This window comes from Echiichthys vipera (assembly GCF_963691815.1).
Source record: "Echiichthys vipera genome assembly, chromosome: 16".
Classification (NCBI taxonomy): domain Eukaryota; kingdom Metazoa; phylum Chordata; class Actinopteri; order Perciformes; family Trachinidae; genus Echiichthys; species Echiichthys vipera.
Window position 1 is genome coordinate 22,576,500 of NC_139841.1, and position 24,449 is coordinate 22,600,948.

The 24,449-nt window shown below is 40.6% G+C and overlaps 4 protein-coding genes across 5 annotated transcripts in view; 2 read left to right on the forward strand and 2 right to left on the reverse strand.

Annotated features, from left to right (window-relative positions):
- Positions 1 to 2,460, forward strand: part of st6galnac4 (ST6 (alpha-N-acetyl-neuraminyl-2,3-beta-galactosyl-1,3)-N-acetylgalactosaminide alpha-2,6-sialyltransferase 4) — a 5,233-nt gene extending 2,773 nt beyond the window's left edge. The window contains exons 4-5 of the mRNA XM_083930473.1: positions 755 to 862; positions 957 to 2,460. Coding sequence (XP_083786599.1) covers positions 755 to 862; positions 957 to 1,143 — 295 coding nt within the window. The 3' untranslated portion in view covers positions 1,144 to 2,460. The remainder of the gene's footprint in view (positions 1 to 754; positions 863 to 956) is intronic.
- Positions 2,461 to 4,479: 2,019 nt separating this feature from the next.
- Positions 4,480 to 11,482, forward strand: st6galnac6 (ST6 (alpha-N-acetyl-neuraminyl-2,3-beta-galactosyl-1,3)-N-acetylgalactosaminide alpha-2,6-sialyltransferase 6). The gene is made up of 6 exons (XM_083929332.1): positions 4,480 to 4,542; positions 4,929 to 4,998; positions 7,107 to 7,301; positions 8,140 to 8,552; positions 8,668 to 8,775; positions 9,045 to 11,482. Exons 2-6 carry the CDS (start codon positions 4,984 to 4,986, stop codon positions 9,235 to 9,237), a joined length of 924 nt encoding a protein of 307 aa, XP_083785458.1. The 5' UTR covers positions 4,480 to 4,542; positions 4,929 to 4,983; the 3' UTR covers positions 9,238 to 11,482.
- A 1,459-nt stretch (positions 11,483 to 12,941) lies between these two features.
- On the reverse strand, positions 12,942 to 18,024 carry spout1 (SPOUT domain containing methyltransferase 1). The gene is made up of 12 exons (XM_083930245.1): positions 17,962 to 18,024; positions 17,839 to 17,878; positions 16,461 to 16,577; positions 16,213 to 16,372; positions 16,032 to 16,121; positions 15,904 to 15,953; positions 14,923 to 15,053; positions 14,445 to 14,517; positions 14,243 to 14,341; positions 14,024 to 14,126; positions 13,202 to 13,349; positions 12,942 to 13,034 (listed from the first exon to the last, which is right to left on the reverse strand). Exons 1-12 carry the CDS (start codon positions 18,007 to 18,009, stop codon positions 12,948 to 12,950), a joined length of 1,146 nt encoding a protein of 381 aa, XP_083786371.1. The 5' UTR covers positions 18,010 to 18,024; the 3' UTR covers positions 12,942 to 12,947.
- Positions 18,025 to 19,223: 1,199 nt separating this feature from the next.
- On the reverse strand, positions 19,224 to 24,361 carry kyat1 (kynurenine aminotransferase 1). 2 transcript variants are annotated; one of them, XM_083930243.1, is made up of 13 exons: positions 24,317 to 24,361; positions 24,033 to 24,091; positions 22,596 to 22,743; positions 22,316 to 22,465; positions 22,107 to 22,193; positions 21,879 to 22,004; positions 21,677 to 21,797; positions 21,511 to 21,587; positions 21,228 to 21,317; positions 20,843 to 21,029; positions 20,663 to 20,739; positions 20,170 to 20,256; positions 19,224 to 20,082 (listed from the first exon to the last, which is right to left on the reverse strand). In XM_083930243.1, exons 2-13 carry the CDS (start codon positions 24,083 to 24,085, stop codon positions 20,023 to 20,025), a joined length of 1,263 nt encoding a protein of 420 aa, XP_083786369.1. In that variant the 5' UTR covers positions 24,086 to 24,091; positions 24,317 to 24,361; the 3' UTR covers positions 19,224 to 20,022. The 2 variants fall into 2 exon arrangements, with proteins under 2 accessions (XP_083786369.1, XP_083786370.1); XM_083930244.1 differs by lacking the exon at positions 24,317 to 24,361 and having other exon boundaries at positions 24,033 to 24,139.
- Between the last annotated feature and the right edge of the window lie 88 nt (positions 24,362 to 24,449).

A 24,449-nucleotide genomic window follows, 5' to 3' on the forward strand; every position in this document is an offset into this window, starting at 1 on the left:
AATCGGGCATGCTTCGACATCATGGTGTGAGCAGGAGATATTGACGACGCTCCAAGTTTAACTTTAAATCTGCTATTCTTTCCACCTAAAATCATCCCACTCGCACTCCCTGCTGCTCACATGCTCTGCCATGGAGAGAATCACCTTTCATGGGCACACACTTCCCACACTGCCATGACACAGAGCTCATCTCATCTCATCTTCAGCCTCTTATCCGGGGTCAGGTCTCGGGGGCAGCAGCTTTAGCAGGGGACCCCAAACTGCCCTTTCCCGGGCCACATTAACCAGCTCTAACTGGGGGATCCCGAGGCGTTCCCAGGCCAGTGTGGAGATCTAATCTCTCCACCTAGTCCTAGGTCTTCCCCGAGGCCTCATCCTAGCTGGACGTGCCTGGAACACCTCCCAAGGGAGGCGCCCAGGGGGCATCCTTACTAGATGCCTGAACCACCTTAAATGGCTCCTTTCAACGCAAAGGAGCAGCGGCTCTACTCCGAGTTCCTCACGGATGGCTGAACTTCCCACCCTATCTCTAAGGGAGACTCCAGCCCCCCTCCTGAGAAAACCCATTTTGGCCGCTTGTACCCGCGACCTCGTTCTTTCGATCATGACCCAGCTTTCATGGCCATAGGTGAGGGTAGGAACCAAGATTGACCGGTAGATCGAGAGCTTTGCCTTCAATGACTGGCCTTAGTTTAAGGTTTTTATATTGGTCATCTCGTAAATTATAAGAACAAATGTTTGGTGTCTCGCTCAGAATGAAGACGGGGGCCTTTCTCAGTACCGGATTCTTCACCATGATTCTGGCTATAGATATGTGTGACAGCATCCACGTTTATGGAATGATTGATGATAACTACTGCAGGTGAGACATTTTACATAATGACGTTTACTTTTAGAATCCATCCTCTATTGTAAATAACCTTTACTTAACTCGGGTACTTTTCTCCTCTCGACAGTCGAGCCAATCACAGTGTTGTTCCCTACCATTACTACGAGAGGAACCGAGTCGATGAATGCAAGATGTACAGGGTCCACGAGCACACGCAACGTGGGGGTCATCGCTTCATGACTGAGAAGGCCATCTATGCCAAATGGGCAACACGACACAAGATGGAGTTCAAACACCCCTCTTGGAGCCTCTAACGAAGGAGCTGTTTGACCCAGAAGGTGTTTTCCCGGACTGTACAGTGGGATTCACTTTCACAAAGCATTGGTTTTAGCAATGCCTGAGCGGAAACTCCTCCTCCTACACAGCATTTTTACTGTATAAAATAATGCTTTAGATGTACCAGCATTCAACTGGTAACAGGTGGTATTACTGGAGGATTACCAGTATGTTTAGCCATGTATCAGTATAGATACTGATAAAAAATATATAAACATTAAGCCACTAAACTAGACCAGTTTAAACCAAATCTGACACTTTTTAATTTTCTTCTACCTGTGCCTTGACTTTCAGTTTCATTCTGCACAATAGTTAATGTTACGCTGCACTCAGGCCTGCAGCTACAATATGCACCTTTGCTCGATACAAACAGGAAGTGTATTGTTTAGGGCAATCTGGCATTTATTTTTGCTGGTAATCGATCAGTCGTTCTGTGTCCTCATGGTCAGGAAATAGTTTTTACAAAATCCAACACAGTTTAATTGTTGTGTTCAACCATTGCTCCAAAAGTTTACAATCACATCAGACCAAGAAAACCAGCAAATGATCACATTTGAGAAGCCCTAGGAATTGTGAGCATTTTTGCATTTATTTTGAAGCTTTATGCTGTTTTTTTGGCCATGACTTCAACCAGTTAGTGTTTTTTGTTTTATTTAATCCAAACATTCAATATTAATGTGAACAGCGTCCAGATATTTACATAAGGAGCTGAGTGCCACTGAACCCAAAGAGAGATCATGCAGTTTGCTGTCGATATACAATCAATGGCCAACAAACAGTATTAAATACAATGAGCATGATGAGAGAATACAAACAGGTCTTTTTGGATAGTGTGTATTATTATTAGTAGTATTATTCGGGGGAAGTTCCACCAGTGTGTGTCATCCTAATCCTCTGACAGAACGGGCAGAGAATAGGAGGCTTGTTTTTACTTTGATTGTATTTGGTCCAATACCATAAACACAAAATGACGTACTACTTTAATCCTTTATATTTTGCTGCTTATTTACATTGAAAAACATAGTGCTGCCTTTGACGGTTGCATAATGCTTATTTTGTGACTAATTCCAAAGACTGTATTGTTGTGTGTTGGCTTAGGAACCGGACGAATCTGTAGACTGAATGAATTTAGCGATGCCAGGTTAAGTATACGCACTGCTGCGCAAACTACTGTGTCAAAGTATTTTACTGTCATTTCATTTCAAACAGAAATTGTTTTAATTAAATCATAGGATTGATTAACATAGAGGTCAACCTATGTTTTAAACTGTGCAAAGTATAAACTTGAATGTAAACTTGACCACTGGTTAGTTCAGACTGGTGCCAACGTGAATAAATCTGCTGACAGCCTGTGTGTGTGTGTGTGCGTGCGTGCGTGTGCGTGTGTGCGTGAGCTTCAATTTATATGACACAATAGACAAATGGTCTTTATCTCTGTCCTTTTAAGGCCACTTCAGTAAAGGACCTACACACCCTTGATCCTCCGCTTTCACAATACTTGTCAAATTCACCCATTCACACTGATGGCAGTGGACATCTATGTAGCATTTAATCTCATCTAACCATTCACACAATATTTACACACCCATGCAGAGCGTGGGGGTTCAGTGTCTTGCCCAAGGACACTTCGACATGCTGGGGAGCTGGGGATCGAACTGCTGATCCTTCGAATGGAGGACGACCCACTCTTACACTGAGCAGCCGGGGGTGGTGGAAGTGGAAATATAGCGCTACAGTTTTTGTATGCATTATTAAAAAGGGATAATGGATTGTTGAATGAATTTATTATAATACATGTAACTTTTAATTATGAATATGATTATTTGCACAGTGGGGCTTTTAAAGAGGTAGAAATTGGAAATGATTATGCAATTATACCTTAGATGTAAAATTCAAACCCATTTATGCCTTGCAGAGAATCCATTAAAAACCTGGCACCTTGACTGAAAAATAAAGACCCCTTTATAGTACAAAATAAGATGTACCTTTAATGTTATATGTTGATTTTAAAGACTTAAACGATCGATGCAGAAACCCCACTTATATTTCATCCCTTTATCTACAAATAACCCCCAAACTTGGAGCAAACCCCTAATATATCATAATGCAACTATCAATTAAATATTTTTGGGAGATTTGGAGTAATAGAGGGTTAATACGGGTATATTCAGACAGAGAGTTTGAGCAAAATAATGTTTTTTTTAACATTATAGTGTGTAAACATGTTCTAGTAGAAACTCAAAATACAAGGATGAACCTGGAAATTAGCTCAGTGGGCTGTGTCCCCTTAAATAACATCGTAATGAAAAGTTGTTGAGTATATAAGGTTGAATATGGAGAATGAGCAGAACAACGCCATCTAGTGTCTCAAGATTGTAGCCGCAACAACAAAAAATAATCCCAGCAGTCGGGTTGCCAGGTTCGTTTAAAAGTAAAGCGATCATCCTGCACCATGTCAAGTATGAATCATACAGGATAACGACTAATTTCGACTAATCCGTTAATTTTACAACAGCATTTAACGTTAGCCATTCTCTCAACTCAAAATGATTCCTTGTTTCTGTAGCCAGACAGCCGACCCTGGCAACCCTGCAATGCCCAATGTTATTGGCTGATACAATGTAAACAGAACGTGGCAGGAAGTTATTGTCAAAACCCTCAAAAGATGTTTAAAATATGAATTCAGACTAAATATATTTTTTTCAGGGTGGCCGGTGACTAAGTTGTTAGAGCAGTAGCAGTCCATGTAAAGAGGCTGAAGGTCCTCGAGACAGCTGCGCAGTTTTGAATCCAACCTACCGCCCTTTGCTGCATGTCTCCCCCCTCTCCCTCACCCCATTTCCTGTCTGTCTTATATAATAAAGGCTTGGGAAAACTGCCAAAAAATATTGTTTTTTTGCATGGAAAGCAATAATTTAATTCTGTACCCCTAGAAACGCCCCGTGAGTGTATTATTTAAAAGAAAATATATATATAGCTTTTAATATTCTTCATATCCAACCTTTAAGATCGACTGTTGAAAATGTATTTACAAATAGAAAAACATAGACAGCATCACATGGACCTCTACTGCAACACCAAACCAAACCTTTATGTTTTCATAATGACAGATAATTAATTACACACACACACACACACACACACACACACACACGCACACGCACACGCACACACACACACACACACACACACACACACACACACACACACACACACACACACACACGCACACGCACACGCACACGCACACGCACACACACACACACTACTGTGCTGCAGTGAGATACGTGTGCTGACGTCAGCGAGTGGTGCAGGCAGACGATGGTGCGCGAGAGACGGGGCAGACATCAGAGAGAGACCGCAAAGGCCATGAAACGGTAAACACCGGATTAACACTTTGATATCTCACGTTAGTTCGTGTCTTAATCCCGTTAACGGGGCGTTGTTGGTAAATACGGCAGTGTGTGTGTCCACAACGGGCGGAGAATAGCTGCGTACGAGGATTTGTTTTTATTTAAATAACGGTTAAGTGCCTTGTTTGTTTACAGCGTTATGTAAAAACGAGCTACAATATAACTGTCTTGGCTATGACACTGTACTTGGCATATAGATCATGTCATAGGTGTTTTCATACTTATGCTTTTTTTGGAAGATGTGATGCTGATATGTAAAACAGTTGACCGAAATGTGAATAGGTCTGTTTGGTTTCAACAGCGTTTGCGTAGACGTGTTTAACCGACAGTGCTTTCGTGTTTCCCGTCAGATATGATGACAGACAGTCACCGTCAGTGTGTTGGTCCACAGCCTGAGCAGACAGCATGGGCCACAACAAGGTAAGGCTGGGGGAGGCAACAGGAGGGTGTGGCACTCACACCCTTCTTTGTTATTATTATTATTATTATAAATATTATAATCATCATAAGTATTATTAGGGCAAAGAGTATCACCTCCATGCAGGTGTTAGTATTAATATTCAGAAGAGAAGCACACCGTAAAAACACTAGTCCTGCAAATGTTTCCTACAGAATACAGAAATATTTGATTGATCCCCGGGACGATATTGGGTTTCGTTCCATTTGTTCAATTCAATTCAATTCAATTCAATTTTATTTATGGTGCCAAATCATAACAGAAGTTATATAAGGACACTTTACAAACTTGGTAAAGACCACACTCTATTTATGATCAACATAGACCCAACAATTCCCCCGTAGAGTACGGTGGCTACGAAAACGGAAGGTTCCCATCTTGAATATAAATGTAAAAAGAAACAATGACAATAAACCAAAGTAACACATTTGTTTTACATCATGGATTAATATTCACTTGTGTGGAGCCCAGGGAGAGTTGCTACCTTAAAGTGGCTGATGGTGATCAAAATAAATAATAATAATAAGAATTACTTTATTAATCGGGGAAATTAGATTTTTTCACTCTATTATTTTTTAAATCATGTTACACACACACAGGCCTGAAATACACACACATGCACAGACAGGACCTATATACATGCAATTAACGGAGAGATGTTAGAGCGACGGGGCTGCCAGTGACCGGCGCCCAGAGCAGTTGGGAGTTCAGTGCCTTGCTCAACAGCACCTCGGCAGTGCCCAGGTGATGCATTGGCACCTCTCCACTCAAACCGACGACCCTCCGGTTCCCAGCCAAGTCACCTATGGACTGAGCTACTGCCGCCCCAGAAATATGTAAACATATATACATTCTGCTACGGTATATATCAATTCTGTTTATGTAAAATAGAAGTAAGTAAGTAACTGTCCAAACGCTGTAAAATATTACATTATTTAAGGCAAACAGTCAGGGTCCTTTTATACAATATCAAGATAATTTGCATCTAAATATTTTGATGAATGTGGCGTTGAGGTGTAAATGGTCCTCTGGTGACCTATTTGGACTCATTTTAATACGTATTCTGTCTTTGAGCTTGACACAATGTACAAATCGTTAGTGTGACGTGAATATGGCAATATGGAGATCCCCGCTTCCTTTTATTTTACATGTTTTTAATCTTTCTTTGCTTTCTTCTCTCTTTGTTGATTGACACGTTTATTGTTGTTGTTCACATTTTATACTTCCCTTTTTAGTGAAAATATGACTTGAAAATGATAAATAAATATAATGATGTGACAAGAAATAGTTATTGTTAATGAAAAAATACAAAATGCAACAATATGGGCAGAAAAGAGATAAGAAATATGTGCAAATATGTATCATACAATATATACAATAGTGTAAATAATATTAGCGCTGAAAATAAAAAAGAACTATTATAATGTAAGTAAACTGGGGTATTGCACAGTTGAAGTATTACTGCAGTAATAGCATACATTGACATTAAATAGAAGTGTGTATCAACAGAAACATGTGCTGATGTGTAAGCATTGTGCAGCATTGCATTGTTGTCGTTAGTTGAGCTGGAGCTAATTTTGAAATATTTTATATCGAGCTACGACCAATATTGTTATTTACTCAGTTGTATGGTTTGTAAAATGAGGAAGTAGTGAGAAATGCTCACCACAATCAGCCATCAGCCCCAGCCCTGAACTGATTAAGTGTCTATAATGTAAGGCAAAGGGCGGCACAGTGGTGAGCACGGTTGCACAGCGGCAAGAAGTGGTTAGAGCTGATGCACTGATAGATAATTTATGACAAGGAAATGCTGAAACCATCAAATGTTTGACATTTTAGCACGAAAAGCTCAAATTGTACAGCACATGGTGTTAAAAAATGCATCATATTTTTTAAGCTCATGGTAGGTTGTGTATGTAAAATCTAAAGTTGTAAAGTAACAGCTGATAAATAAAGTTGTGGAGTAAAAAGTAAAATGATTTATCTTAAGTGCCATAAATGTGTAATACTTATGTAGAGTCCAAGTGCTTGAGTAAATTGACTTGGTTCCCCTCTGTTCTTTACACCGCAGGTACAACAGAGCCACAGGCTGGTGATCTTCGCAGCCATCTTTGTCCTGATGACACTCCTCATCCTGTATGGCTCCAACAATGTCAACGATAATGTTTATTCTCCCTTCCACGTGGCTACAAATTATACTATCAAGGACACAGATCTGAAGAAGTGGTCTGGGAAAGAAGGTTATGTGCCATTTCAGGAGAACAAGGTACTTTGACTTTGCCTAACAAACACAGAAATGTGTTTTAATGATGTAGAAATCTACACACTTTACGATTACTGTATGTCCTCCTGTCACTCAAGGACTGTTTAATACTAGCTTACATGTCATTTGATGTGCTACTATAAATCTCAGTAAAGGATACAGCAGAAGGGGGATGTGCTCCAGTGAGCCAATTAAAGGAATAGTCCTGCTATTTTGAAGTGGGCTTGTATGGAGGTACTTATCCGTAGCCAGTGTATTACCTACAGTATGACGGTTATGCCACCACAGTTGCGCTTATTGGTAGGAATACATTGGGAGAATGTAGTGTCAAAGAGCTGTCTGACGAAAAGGCGAAGTGGTGAAAATATCTTAAATACAGTGTAAACTTAGAATGATATAGACCTTTTTAGTTGGGCCTTTTTGAAATGTGACTAAAGCACATTGTGCTGCAGCCCAACAGCTTCTATGTCGGTACCTTTACAAACTGGCGGCGTGCTGTCATCTGTAGGTAACACACTGACTATGTCTAAGTTCCTCATACACTTAAAAGAAAAGAAAGCCAAACTGTCCCTTTCACGCCTCCAACAGTAATAGGATGTCAGTAAAGTGCACCTGACACTGAAAAGGAAGTGGTTCACCACTAGGAAAAAAACATGCAGCAATATTAACAGGCTTTAGCAAACTGTGTTAACTCAACTTCTTATAACAGCGATGTTCACATTACATCAAAATGTAGCTTTTTAAAATCAAATACACAGCCAGGGAAGGTGAAGTACTCCGCCCAACTTCCTAAATGTATAATGATGGATTCCATTTCCACCTTAATTTCTTTTCATTTCAGAGTATGAAACTACGCTGTCATAACTGTGCACTGGTGACGAGCTCCAGCCATTTGTTGGGTAGTAAAGCAGGAGAAGACATCGACCGCACGGAGTGTGTGATCCGTATGAATGACGCACCCACGCTGGGGTTCGAGACTGACGTGGGGAACCAGACCTCTCTGAGGGTCGTAGCCCACTCCAGTGTGTTCAGGGTGATCCGGAGGCCTAATGAGTTCCTACAGAGGCCAGACAGCAACCCTGTGATCATCTTCTGGGGACCCCCGAACAAGATTGGGAAGGAAGCCAAAGGAACCTTGTACAGGTTGATCCAGAGAGTCAGCATGACCTACAGCAACTTGTCTTGTTTCAGTATCACATCCAGCAAAATGCGCAGATTTGACAGTCTGTTTCACAGGGAGACTGGACGAGATAGGTGAGGATTTAGGGAGATAACAAATCACATTTTTCAAGTTTTATTAGCTCCATATTGGCTGAATGTCTCTCTCACTAACTATTTTCCATTTGTTTTGTTGTTTTTTTCTGCTCAGACAAAAATCTCACTCATGGTTGAGCACAGGCTGGTTCACCATGGTCATCGCAATTGAGATATGTGATAATATCAAAGTGTATGGGATGGTTCCGCCCAATCACTGTGGGTGAGTATAATAACACTAATCAACCTATGTAGACACTCAAAAAACACTATAAACCTAAGATTTTATACAAAGATGGATGACACATCTCCATGTGTTTCACTGCGTTTTCAACATCAATAGTTAAAAGCAAACTTATCAAAATAAAAACCATGTTTTAGCAACTACCTAAATCGACAGAAAACAAACAAACTGTGACATGCACATGATTTTAGTTTGCCGATGTCCACTAACATGGATGGGGTTTAATTTTAAAACCCATGTTTTTCTAGAAAATCCAAACCTGGGTCCAAGAAGATGCCCTACCACTACTACAAGCCCAGGGGGCCCGATGAATGTGTAACGTACCTACAGAACGAGGGCAGCCGAAGAGGGAACCACCATCGCTTTATCACAGAGAAACAAGTGTTTGCACGCTGGGCAAAGCAGTACAACATCACCTTCACTCATCCCAAATGGTTTTAGACTTTTGTGACAATCACAAAGAGATATATCCGCACGCACAGGGGATCCGAATGAGCGCAACAGGCTGACTTGCCCAAAATGAGCCTTCAAAGAGCCACATGATGAATAACCGCCGTTATCAGGAATCGCCACATGGATGAAAAAGCTTTTGGACTAAACTATGGTGGACCAAATGACTGAGGAGAAGAGGTCAGCATCTCAGTTTGGAGAGGGAGTACTGTGTTGTGTATTTAACATACACACACCAAACAGGTGGACATCAAACAGGTGTTTTTGTAAATAGAAAAGAAAATGGATTTAAAGATGAATTTTTACGTTTATAATATTTTTGTTATATATTATGTATTGAAAATGCACTTATATAAGCAGGCATCTTCATTAGATATGATTAGAGTGAAATTCCGGTGTAAAATCATCCAATGTTTTTTTTCGACACTTCATCTCATCTTCAGCCTCTTATCCGGGGTTGGGTTGCAGGGGCAGCAGCTTTAGCAGGGGACCCCAAACTTCCCTTTCCCGGGCCACATTAACCAGCTCTAACTGGGGGATCCCGAGGCGTTCCCAGGCCAGTGTGGAGATATAATCTCTCCACCTAGTCCTGGGTCTTCCCTGAGGCCTCCTCCCAGCTGGACGTGCCTGGAACACCTCCCTAGGGAGGCGCCCAGGGGGCATCCTTACTAGATGCCCGAACCACCTCAACTGGCTCCTTTCAACACAAAGGAGCAGCGGCTCTACTCCGAGTTCCTCATGGATGGCTGAACGTCTCACCCTATCTCTAAGGGAGACTCCAGCCACCCTCCTGAGAGTACCCATTCAGCCGCTCGTACCCGCGACCTCGTTCTTTTGGTCATGACCCAGCTTTCATGACACATCGAAGAAAGTTTTTTTTCTTGTATGGACAAGTCAGAACACTGATTAGGTCGGGGCAGTACGGTGAAGGCATTAGAACAGCATTTTTAACCACCAATACTGCTCAAAATAACACCAAACCTCTGCAGTAGCATGAGAAGAGTCCCTACACATAAAACGAAGCATCAATGGGCTCCTTCCTTTTGGATGCATACGCTAATCGACTTGAATGGACTTTACTACGAGAGGTGCTGGTACCAGGGCCAGTCGGTAAAACCACTCTTTTAATAAACTCTGGGTTTGCCAACTACATTGTTGGTGCTTTGTTTAATGTGTGGGGACTGTGTGATACTTTGTGCAGTATTAGTGGTTAAAAAAAGCCATTTTAATGCCTTCACCGTACTGCCCCGAGTTAATCAGTTTTAGCCACGTCCGGCTGTTAGTGTCGACTCTCCGGGATTTCTCCATTAATAGTTCAAACATTAAAATAACTGTCTCGATGGCTTATTTAATGTGTGCACGTGTCGAAAAAGACCATGGGATGATTTTACGACGGAATCTCACTTTAAGTGGCCTATAAAACACAGTTTTAGCCCTCCATTAGCTGTCATGCAGAGATTATACTCTAAATTAACACTCGTAAGTAAGTGCCGTCGGTTTCAGCGGACTGCTAATTCATGTAACCCGGAGCCCTCTGATGCAGCGAGTAACAGTATCAGCTCCTCAACTATTACCAAAACAATCCTTTTTCATGATCTTAGCTTGAATAACAAACATTTCTACATACGTTTTGATTTAAAAATAGATTACAAAGTATAATTATTAGCAAATATGGGTTTAAATCAGTAAACAAAAGCCAGCTTAATACGTGGTGCTAGAGGTACCCTTTGTCGATTCAACAGTGACAAACAGTTGCACCAATGTTTGTGCATCAGTTATTCACGTTTGTAATAACAATACTAATAATGATTACATACAGATTGTTGGTATTATGTGGCATTACATTTATTCTAGTTATCCGATCGCCACATACTAAAGCATACTGTGAATGAGTTCAATCCATTTGAAGCTATTAGTACTTCGCTGTAATTTTTTGCTACACTAGATGTTGATTTGAATGTTTTCATAAAGATTAGACTTTAAACCTAAAACTCACGCATCATGAACTTAAACCTTTTTACCTCGGTGGCATTCCAGTGCATGCAAATAGTCCACAGAATGCATCATGGTGGTCGTTTTATGTACCAGTATATTGCTCTTAAGACCGCACGATTCAATTAAAAGTCAAATAAAAATGTTAAAAACTGAAAGTGAGGAAGAGAAAGTTGCAGATTCTTGAACTATGTTGCCTTTTGCAAGTAATTCATCTGTAAACATTTTGTCAGGAGAGGTGGGCAATGTGTTTGATTACTTGTGATCAGAAACTTGTATCGTTTACTTTGAAACCATTGATCAATAATGAATATAAAGAAAAGAAATATGGACCACATCGACTGTTGTGCTATTTTACCGACATTAAAATAGAAATATTACTCTGGGGCGGCTGTGGCTCCGTGTATGAGTGCGTTCTCCTCCATTCGAGAGATCGGCGGTTGGATCCCCACCTCCCCCGGTCCCCATGTGAAAGTGTTCTTGGGCAAGATGCTGAACCCCAAATTGCTCCTCGTGCTGCACTGTGTAAATGTGGTTTGAATGATTAGATTAGATGGTATGTAGATGTCCACTGCCATCAGCGTGAATGTGTGAAAGCGTCTTGAGTTAGACGACTACAAAGGCGCTATATCAGTACAAGTCCATTTACTCTGAAATAGAAACATTACTTAAATTTAAATGGTAAAGTGTTGAACTGTGAACTTAAGATGTTGCCCACGCAATTTATAATCAACTAGAAGGTTCACTCGAAGTATACAGACCTTCACCAAGGCCATGTCCTATCTAGCAATGTTAATGCAGACATGTAGTATTAATGTTCCCAGTCAAAACCTTTCTTCGTTATTCAGACACCACATGCATGTGGCACAAATGCCCTATGTATGTATCCTGTGATTCAGATGAAGTTCTTCCTTGGCCCATGCTACACACTCCCAATATCACTATACTACTACAATAACACTATCCCAAAGGTCATGAAAATTGGGCCAGTACTTTTTCCGTAATTCTGCTAAAAAACAAACTGAACCCAAAGCATTACCTCTTTTGTGGAAGTAATGATGACAGACTAAGGATTAGAAACAACCGTGAATAAAACTAAACACATTTCAATAGCACCATAATCTACATGCTCAGAGATAAACAGGCTGAGTCACCACCTTGAAAATAGTTCAAACTAAAACGGAATATTATAACTTTCATGAAGATATTATTTATTACAGGACTGTCGTTTCAGACTTCATTCCTTTTTCGCTGTGTGTAACGAATAATCTGAGAAACGATCATGCATCAAACCCATCCACCAAAACAAAGTCGTCTCACAACTAACTCAGAAGAATAATGCGCTCCTCACATAAACCAGCCATTAAAATTGAATTTGTCCCAGGCTTCCTTGTCTGGTTGATGGAAAAATCAATGCTAATACAATGGAAAGGCCTGTCGTCTTGTATTAAAGCAGGCATGTTTGACTTTCATATTATATGCTTTGAAAAACACAAGTCAGATCAAGTCTGTGGATGGTATTTGTATTTAATTATGTACAATTTGCTGAGCCCTTTATAAACAAAGACATACAGAATGAAGACTAAATAACACACTTTTCACTGATGTGATGTTTTAGTTGATAGCTGTTTTGAAGCTAAGCAAAGCTACAAAGAACACCGGTTAGTTGTTGAAACATGTGCCATCATGTCTTTGTTCACTTCCCATCACTAATTCTTTAATGAACCATTGGAAACATCTGAAAAGGCAGCGGTAATCTTCGGTCTCAGCCCCGCCATGGAAACTAAGATGGCCTCCTGTTGAAGAGAAAATAGGAAAAACCATTCAACACACTGGTGAGCACAACAGCCAAGTGGTTTGATGGCAGACTGTAAGGAAATTGCTTATATAAAGAGTGTAAATGTATCTTGTTACACAAAGTTCAATGATTTTAGAAAATAGTTCGTATATAATAAGTCCTCACCTCTGTGCGAATGGTCCTGCTGCCCTGACTGGGGCATGTGTTGAGGTAAAGGTCAAATAAAACACTTGGGTCAGTCACTTCCAGGTTTTGGTCTGTATCTACACTCGCTTCCAATCCCTGAAGACCTCCGAAAACAACCAAAAGATGCCTAAAAGTGGGGAAAAAGTCAATTTTAATAAATAACACCAAATCATAAACAAGCCATGCTAGCAGCTCTGGGAGGCTGCACGTAGACAAAGCTGTACACAAAGTCATGTCATTATTTTTGCAGGTATTTGGTCATAAACTAAAGTAGTGATGGTGCTAAAGTGAGTGGGCAGAAACACAGTCCATGCAAGTACGCAAACGAAAACGCCTGGCCCTCCTGGCACAAAAGAGCATCCCAGGTGGACATACTGAACGTGCACTCTAACACACCGGTGGAGGCAACACGCTAGCCCTCAAGGGGGAGACATAGAGCTAATCAAAGTGTTTCCATGACCACAGTAATAAACAAACGTGTCGTCTTTGGAGGAACATGTAAAAAAGAAAACAGAGAAAGTGATTTGTGTCTGAATGAAGAAGTGACAACATCATAAACATGCCAACGCATACAGACATGTTCAGTTTGAGTTTTCCATTCCAGAAGCTGGAAGCATCTGTGTTACATGGACCATGTGCCTTCCCTAAAAATTAAGGGACAACCATTCAATTTAAATCTAATTCATCTGGAGGGGGAGATGAATGGGCGTACCAAATTGCATGGCAATCCATCAAATAGTTCTTGAGATATTCCAGTAAAAACCCAACCTCATGGTCCCATCTTATTGGCTCTGAACCTACTTGAATGGTGACAGTGTTGTTTGGTCGATGTCGCTGCCTCTCTCTGATGTGCCGACAGTCAGATCGTATCCTTCTTCATGTGGACTTTCAGTGAAAACGGCACCTGCATTAACAAACCAACAGCAATAAGGATAAAGCAGTCACAGCAGGGGGTTTGACTCCTGTTACAAATGTATCAGGAGCATGTATTTGAGTGCATCAGAAGCATTGGAAACCTACTGAGGCAAGATGCCAGGCGAACACTGTAACCCCAGTAGAGACCTCCCTCAGTCCTGGGCAGGTGAGGAGGCACCACCACACCTTTACATAGTTTGCTCTCTGTGGATGAAGGACAAATGAGAGGGACACATTGACTGAACTGATGTGCAGAACCCTGAGAACTTTCCTCAGAGATAATACATAAAGGAAACAGTCTCCTGACCTTGGTTCTGTGTCTTATTGAGTTTTACTGTGACTCGAAGCCCAGACTGCAGCTGTTTATCAATCCGAACATCCTGTGGGAGCAGATGGACACAGTTCAGTCTATGACAGAACAACAACAAGCAAGAATTTGATATTTTATGTATTGGTTGGGTCATTTTTTAAACAAAGAGGGCAAAATTCACTGATCCCAGCCTTTCATTTGTTAATATTCTTTGTCTTCTATGATAGTAATGTGAATATATGTGGGTTGTGGACAGTTGGTTGGCCAAAACAAGACATTTGCAGACATTGCCTTGGGCTCTAGGAAATGGAAATGTGCATTTTTCACTATTTCCCGCCATTTTGTATTATGAAGGGAATCTAGAGAAAACTAGATATTTTTGTGAGAATTAAATAGTTGGTTGCACCCTTATAATACGTTTGATCATAGTGTTCACATGAGATGAATACAGTAACCCCTGTTAGGACATGCTTACCTTTCTCATTCCGCAGTTGACCAAAGAGCCTTTTCCTTGTTTGCTCGGCCTGTCGAGGACTAATCCTTCCCGGTACTCTGATTCATCATCCATCCTCATGTGGTGAGGACTATCCAAAGGGTTGAGCAAACCTAGCAGACAAAAAGACCAATAACTAAAGGAAATGTGTCCTTAATTTAAGGGCCTATTTATAGCTGGTAATACAATCTCTCAGTGTTCAGAAAATCAGATGGCACCTGATGAAAGTACGTAAGGATTCGCCGCAGAAACACTAGTCTTTTATGACTCTTGTGTAGGAGAAAGCAGAAATAACAGGTTGTTTTTGCATACGACAGCTGCGGCGAGATGATGGAACATTTCAGTTTTGTTTTTGTCTTGTGGATTAAACCATCTGCTTCAATACAACTCCAGGAAGTTACTGGAAAAGCAGCAAAGATGGCTGAATTGATATACATTACACCAGAATAGTACTGTAGTTTGGCGCACACACACACACAGACAGCATCACCAGTTGAAGCTGCAGCAGTGGCTGTGATGAACAGCTCACAGGGGCGGTTAATGTAATTTAAACCTTTTAGTGCTGGGTCATAACTCAGTTAAATCTGAACACACAGACACACAATACACACAATTTGAGATCCGGTGTGGCTTACACTTCCTGATAAATATTTTTTTTCAACATTTGCTAATAAATAAGCATACATTTGTAAACAAATTGCACGAAAAACACTCCTTTTAAATCCAGAATTTAAGAATCATGGCAGTTTTAAGCTTTCTTCAGTACCAAAGTGATACAGAGATAGTCATCTGTGCATCCATGGGTACATTTCAAACAGGAACTGCTAATAGTTCATTCGGCATATTTTTTACAGTACCAATTTGCCAGTTCTTCTGTGTTTGGGAGGGGAGGGGGCACAGTGTCAGACCCTGAACACCCCTGCTGTAAATTGTATTGTATGAAAAGTAAATTTAAACGTTTACCTGCATACTGTAAATCTTTATGCTTTGGGAAAAACCACTTGCGCAAATACCTGGTGGAAAAGAAAATACGTAATCAAAGTCTGATGACAGCCGATACTGGGGATCTGATCATAACGCACACTACTTACTGTGGACATTCTAGGTACTGAAGTATCCTGGCGAGTTGAATACAAGCGTGCCCTTTCTTCCCAACGCCTGTAAATTCTCCTTCAACGCTCCTGTTTGACACAGAGCAAGCTCAATATTTTTTCTGCTCTCTGGTGATTTAGAGTGTTTACCAACAAATGAATACCTTTTTAGTTGACTTACTTGACATCTTCCCCATGTTCATCAAACACGACGATCTCATCGACACAAAACACGACACAGGCTCGGGCGATCTGTCCTGCCAGGTACGTACGGAGTTCAGTGGACTGAGCGTTATCCAGGACAGAACCTGGCAGAGCCACACTCACTGTGTAAGCCCGACCTAAGAGACACATGTACAGATAGCACATTACAGCACTATTCACAGGCAGAAGGGAGAACAGTAACGCATGAAGTTATAATCAGGTTACCTTTTTTACTTTGGCTGTGGTTCGCAAGGTTGGCTCTCTCTGCCTCATCTTGCTCTTTTTGCTTTTCCAACTGTTTGATCAGCTTGGCCTCTTTTGTTTGCTTCTTAGCTTCTTTTCCTGTTATAGAAAAGAATCAATGACATCGGTCATAATTAAGATATATGTAGACGGACCGGGGATATCTAAATCGATGGTCTATGGCAGTGGTTCTGAACCTTTTTGGCTTTTGAAACTTTAATAGAAATAGGAAGGATCTACCTGTGACTCCATCGAATGATTTTTGAAAATGATATTCTCAATTTATTGTGTTGGTGTCCATCCAAACCCAAAGATATTCAGCTTAATTTTATATAGAACAGAGAAAACAAGGAAATCATCATATTTGACTCTGCATTTTCTGTCACTTCAGAATGAAAAAATACTACGACAAGTTGGTTAGTTTGATATTGTTTTTCTGTCGATTAGCCGATGAATCGTTGCAGCTCTACATCTTAGTTTATAGCATGATTTTTACTTGTGAGCTCTAATTTTAAGTCATTTTTGTAACAGAGCTGAACTTAATTCAGCTGAACACAATTCTTGTTTGTCTGGATTTGCTGCTTTTTCTCTAAAGTAAACTGAATATCTTTGGGTTTATACAAACAGGCTATGGGGAAGCGTCACCTTGGTCTTCAGGAAATTACGTCTCACATTTTTCAACGTGCTGACATTTTACAAACCAAACCATTAATCCAATAATTAAAGAAATAGCAGGCCTTTTCAATATAGACATATGTAAAAAATGTAATTAACTATGGACCCATTCCAAGTCATGACAGAGTCCGAATACACAAAACCAAGACCCTGGAACTAGCTCACTTTAATACCAACAATTACACCTGTGGTTTTCCTACAATGACAAGCCACACTGTCTGCTGTGAAACATGTCTATTAGCCCAAACATGATGATGAAAGTAATCAGTAGTTGCAGCCCTAGAAGGAGTTGAACCTGACCCCTGCGTAGGTTAAACAAACAAACAAACAGGATTTTGTGTAATAGATTTATATTCTTAATTAAGGCAAATTTGAGATTAGGGGCTACATAGACATTTTCAAAGATGTAAACATAAACATTCTAAATGTGTCCTAGTTTATTTCCTGTTGCAGTGAATGTGAAAGACATCTGCTGACAGGAAGTCAACAAGGACCAAAGGTTATAGGCATAATAACAAATATATATTAACATGCATGTTTAAAACACCTACACTTGACAAACTGTATCAAACTTTGACACTTGTCTCAGTGAGCCCGGTGATACATATTATACTCGTGCAGTGGCTAAACACATGCTAAAACATCCCATGAAGCTAAATGTAGCTAACGTTAGCTGTTTACTCACTCTCTGACTTCCGTTTCTTCCAGTCCACCCTCTCCTCGGGCTGTATACATCGACAAACATTATTAGTGATATAAAGAAATGTTACAATGTGATTTTTATGTCAAACAATACGGTAACAACTACCTGCGAGGGAACAACTTTGGGTCTTTTTGCTGCAACGCCGGTAGACATTTTTACACACACCGACACGTGAGTTCTATTTACTTCCGGGTGGCAGTACGCATTTCAAAGTAAAAGTCTGAAGCTGCTCTTGGACAAAAAAGAAAAAAAACACGGTAATAATTTATGTTATTTCTCAAAACATAACTGGGACTTCATAGAAGTATTTATTGGCCTGTGAATTTTAAGTTCATATACTTCAATAATGACTTATTAACTGCACAGTTATTAGTAGGCCAATGCTTCATTTGCATTAAAAGTGTTTTTTTTTTAATAAATGACAGAACAATTCAATACAGTAATTACAATCAATACAAATCTAATCTGGACAGTTTAGGACATATGTGCAGGGCGATTAAGGAGCAGATTGCTGACGGCCTGATTGAACTTTACTGGTGGTGTCTATTAACTAACATGAAGCTCAGGTGTCAGAAGTCCACCTGTCAATATTACTTACCAAATACTTCTGCCCACACTCTCTGTTCTGCGTGACATGATCTTGACATGATAAGGATATATGAAATAAAAACACATTTAAAATTAGCCAAAAGTGTCTCCTCAGTGCTGCTGCTGTACTCACCTGTTGATGGTTTCTAAATGAACTCTGACAAATGCGCCTTTGCTCAACCATTCAACCTGTTGCACCTGTAGGCTATATGGCAGCAGTTTTGCAGTCACCTGCAAGTTCTAAAATCTTAATATCACACAGTGGTACACATCATTTTTTGAAAGTCATTTAGAGTCTTTGTAACTTTCTTATTTCTGCCAAATTAGATGTTGTTCCTCCTCACGTTTGTTGGAAAAAGAAAGCTTACATTTCCTTTAACATCTCTGCCTTTACATCTTCTTGTTTTCATTTCTACATATGATGATCTTCATTTGAATGTGCACATAGATAATAAGAGCAGAAACAGTCAACACACTGCTGACAACATTTATGAGTAACACATAAGCCTCCTTCTAGCTAGTACTACTCTTTAAGTCTCAAATGGATCTGGAAATAGGATGCGTCTCCACTGCATATCTAAATTGTTAATAGGTTGTTGTTCTCTTCTGTTTCATACTGTTAATGTATGACACCCCAATACTGTAGTAAAGCTTAAGCTATAGCCAGGCTACAACAGGGAAGACAAAAACACTAAAACAGAGAAACTGTGTATTTATTAAAAGCTTTATAAATCTCTTTATTTGATTCAGGACAGATACGTCTGCAGTTTAAATGTGACAAATGCTACAGTAAAACGTCATTTTAAGCTTGTGTGCAACTTTCAGCCTAAAGATAAATGAACACCTGTGAGAATGAAGTGCCAAATGAGTTTACACAATGCTGACTGTTGCAGTCAAGAAAGTCACAAAGTCCGCTCAAACTATGTCATGTGTGAAATCCCACTGTATTTCTTCTAAGCATGAGGACATTGTTTGTTTAATTACTCTCACTGCCAGGGAGACAAAAGTCTGCACACCAGCTTAAGTTAAAATAAATAGTTTCTAGAATTAATGAGAAATCATTTAAATATTGAAAAACAAAATTTTGCTGAACAACATGCCACAGGGACATTCAAACAGATATTTTTGTCGAAGCCTGAGTGTTTTCACATTTGGACGGAGTGAACCGAGTCTGGACAAAAAGAAAGTGGACGTTGTCTTTAAATACAACAGTGATGTAAACACTGAATATGGCTCATTTTAACTGATGACTTAACTGAGGAAACCCACGATGATTTCAACAGCATGAAGAAATCAGGATGGACGGTTAAGGCTGCATTCACACCAAATCAGGCATTGCGCTGATAAGGGTTGTGCGGCGGTGTGGGAGGTTCACTCAAGCAGCCCATTTGTGTCTCCACTGAATTCCCTGTGGTGCTAGCATATTATGTTTGTTTTTTTTTCTCAGCCTCGCCTGCGGCCCCCACCACAATAACCTGTACTCTCTACCCTCGTTCAAATGAATGGGAGAACGGGTGTTTTAGGCACGATTCTTGATTTGGTGTGAATGCGGCCTCTTGTTTGTTATTGTGGGCGATTTTATTGTCCCTGACTCCACTTTCTCAAGATGTCCTCTGCTGAATCAAGGGTGGAGTCCTCCTGTTGAGACAAAGAGAGTGATCGTGAGTCAAAGAGCGAGGAAGGAGAAGGATCAAATTGATTTCGGTTACTGAGGGTTGAATTTACCTTGACGAAACAGAATCGTATATATTTGTCAAACTCCTTGCTGTGCTCAGGGCCGTAGAATGCAGAAACGGGGATTGTTGCTAAACCCTGCAGAAAAGAAGACACAATCAAGAGCCTGTCAGCTACCACCACAAACAGAATCTGATTCTATGTGAAACACTGCAGCTATTTCATTAGAACGGCATGATAATAAACGGGACTAAACCAAACTAATTACAAATAACCAAGTCCATTTGCTTTTGACTGAAATTACTTTGGGGATAACGGTGACCTGGACAAATGAGATATTCAGAGGCTTCAAAACTTTAATGCATTGTCCCTGAACATTATTACTGACTGTGTCACATCAGATAGATTTTCACTGGCAATGGTGGTTGACAATAAAGACAACGACTCCCATGATCCCATGCTACACAAGGTTATCAAAAAGTCTGTCTTGTCATTGTTCTGGTAGTGAGTCCCTTAGCAGGTGCAATAAAACGACATGCTGTACCTTCTCTTTAGTCAGCCACTTCACAAATCTGAAGTCTTTGGGTTCATCCTTGCTGCTCTGCTCACTGAAGTCCACCTCTGTCAATCACGAAAGTGAAGAAATAACTTTAGTAATGTCTGAAGATTTGGGGCCCAAGATATATCACGCAATGTTGGATGCAGGTGTTTGTTCTTCACTCACTGACGGAGGAGATGTCTGTGATCATATAATATCCTCCCTCTGGCATGATGGGCTGCAAACCAACGCTCTCCAGACACAAGGCCAGCTTCTTCCTCTTCTGGTGCAGCATCGCAGGAAGCTGCTGGAAGTAACTCTCCGGAGTCCCAAATACCTCATATTCTCTCTCAAATCCACGAGCTATTGCCTCCTGTTGACGACAGGAGTGGATGGAAAGAGCATAACTGGATAAAAAAATAAGTTTCAGCGGTGTGGCTTAAGTTGAAAAGACAACTATGACACGCAGTATGTAGATTTATTACAGCACAAAATCTGATTAAGCAAAAGAAAAAGCACAAGGTAGACACATGTTGTTACAGTATGCATCTAAGAGAAATTATGAGTTTACCTGAGCAGCTGTAGGACAATGGTAAACTGAGTTCTGATGGATGGTTTTCATGTGTTTGATGATATGTCCAGAGCTGATGACCCAGCCAACCTAAAAAAAGAAAAAGAAGAACATATCATTACTGCTTTCCACTGCAGTTTATATCCCAACTGTCCATGGTTGCATAAAATATGTAGTGGACACCCCCTAGAATTTAAATGGACACATTTAATAAAATATATTAAGTGTATTTTTTGGCAAAATACTGACGCCTCACACACAACTCAGAACATCTGTGCTATACCTTCCATCCAGTGGCACTGAAGGTCTTTCCACCACTGCCAATGGTGATGGTTCTTTCCCACATGCCAGGAAGGCTGGCTGTCAATACATTCAAATAATAAATATATGAATCAATAATGCAGCTTTACACTTTGTGTGCTTTCTGTTGAACTGTGGCAGTACCTCACCTATCTTTACGTGCTTGTTTCCATCATAAGTCAGCCACTCGTACACCTCATCACTGATGCACAGCGCGTCGTGTTTGATGCACAGATCAGCAATCATTTGGAGCTCTTCAGTCTTATAAACCTGTAAAAGACACAGTGTTAGTGTGCAGGAACGTTATTCAGAAGGCTTTAAAAAGAGACACTACATTGGTAAATGTCCTACCTTGCCCAGTGGGTTGTTGGGAGTGTTGATAACAATGGCTTTTGTGCGTGGAGTGAATTTACTGGCCAGCTCCTCGGCAGAAAGAACCCAGTCTCCACTTGACAGGACGGTGCTGCCCTCAACTTTCTTCAATGCAACGAAAGAAAATAAAGAATGATATACTGCAAGTACACAACGCTTAAGGTTGTTGCCGATGCTCTGTAATTATTCAACGTGTAAACAACTCACGGGCCTCAGAGGAACATAAACGGCCTTTCCTCCAACCATCTTCACCATCGGCTGGTAGCAGTCAAAGAACGGTTCAACAATTATGACCTGAAAGACACACAATTTATTCACATTTATGCACTTTTATATGTATTTGCTGTTTCTAGCTTTGATGCTTTCCTAATTATTGCTGAACTGTACAACATTTTGATTTGAGCTGAATTTCCTACCTCATCCCCTTCATCAATCAGAGCTTGAAACGCACAGAAGAGAGCCTGGTAAGCTCCGACTGTGACCAGGACGTCTTCAAATGGATCAATCTCATGTCCCACAATCGGACTGAATAATTTAGCCAGACTTTTTACAAGAGGAGGGTGGCCCTGAGGGAAGAAATGACATGTAAACATAAGGGGAATCTCTCCGTTTGTCCTGCAACGATTTGTCCTAATAATACAAATACAGATGTTAAGAAAAATACAAACGTGTTCCCAAACGTGTATTTGCACTTACAAAAGCTCGGGTATACTGGTGCATTTCAGGTCCTCCACTCACAGCTTTACAAAAAGCCTCCTGGACGAACTTGGGAGGGGAGAAATCAGGAAATCCTTGTCCAAGGTTCACTGCTTTGTAGTCTGCCGCCAGCTGTGTGAATTCAACCCTGTTGGTGCAAAACAGTTAAGACACGGCAGTGCTGCAAACCTAAATTATCCAAACTATAGAATTAAACAACCACAAGTATATGACCAGAAATCATGTGCTGTGATTGGCAATTTCAATAAATCAATCAATCTGGTTTTTCACATAATCATATAAAATACAAATTAAGGGGAATATAATCAGCCGGGATCCGAAGCGGGAACCCTCTTATTGTGAGGCGACAGTGCTGACCCCATGTGGGGGAAAAATACACTGTGGTATTTTATTTTGTATGTTTTTACTTTACTCCCATAAAGCACGTTATTATTATTATTTTTACTAAGATCAGTTTGTTTTCGGCATTTATAGCCTACAGTTTATTTTCAGGCCTGTTTAAAAAAATACAGAAATGCACTGTAATGTAAAGACACAATACTGTGCCTGATTATAATTTGAACTACATTACACTATATTTACTGTATTTGAATAATACAGAGTGGCAATTAAATGTGTACAGTCATTTGAAACAGCTGTACTGTACAGTATTTTGGGGCGGTAGTAGCTCAGTTCATAGGTGACTTGGCCGGGAACCGTAGGGTTGCTGGTTCAAGTCCCTGTGTGGACCATGTATGGAGCTTGGACTGGTGGCTGGAGAGGTTCCAGTTCATCTCCTGGGCACTGCCGAGATGCTGTTGAGCAAGGCACCGAACCCCCAACTGCTCGGGGCGCCGGTCACTGGCAGCCCCCTCGCTCTGACATCTCTCCTTAATTGCATGTACATAGGTCCTGTCTGTGCATGTGTGTGTATTTCGGGCCTGTGTGTTACATGATTAATAATAAGAGTGAAAAAAATTAAATTTCCCGGTTCCGGGATAAATAAAGTAATTCTTCTTCGTCTATTTTGAAAAAGTCAGTAAAATTCAGTAAAATTCCCTTTATATGTAATACAAAATACAAAAACGTTAATTCCATGATCAGCTGTATGAGAAATAAAGAACGATAAATAAAGCATTATTAATTATAGGTTAATAATCATCCGCTTATAGTGATCCCTTTGACCTGGGCAGAGGATAAGACACAGGTGCATAATAAGATGAGAGGTGTCCACTGTGATTGTTCTGCAGAGCATCAGAGGAGAGCCAGTGCGTTGTGTTACGCATTGACGCATCACTGTGTTAATCATTAAGACCCAGCTTCACCAGTCACGGGACACAACGGGAATCAATCTGTGCAGGGACTGATCATGTATGCAACATCGAAAGCAAAAGTTAACCTACAGTCTGTTCTCTGTCCTCGTATATTCTCACTTACCAAACATTTTTATCAACCCCGTCCGTCCTGCGCGCATGAAGTCTCCGTGCCATGGTGACCTGAAATAAAATCACGTTTGTGAATACGCCACTCACCGTCGCTTTATGTCCCTTCAGCTTAGTGCAGCGGTACCAACCTTAGTATTAACGTTTCTAACTGAACTGTGAGGAATTGTCATATTAGTGACAAGCCTCCTGATTATTGCCATCGCTCAAATATTTCTAAATGTGTTTCTTGCACCTGCAAACCCCCTGGGGTTATGTGTTTAAAGGAAAGTTACTTACTCGCACACACCGGAGCAGTCAGACAGTCGCACCTCCCCTTCAACCTCCTTGTTTGCATTTACTTCCTGAATGGGCGGGGCGAGGCGGAAGCTGGTCACGAGGATTCAACTCCAGTGCTATGAGTATTTATTAT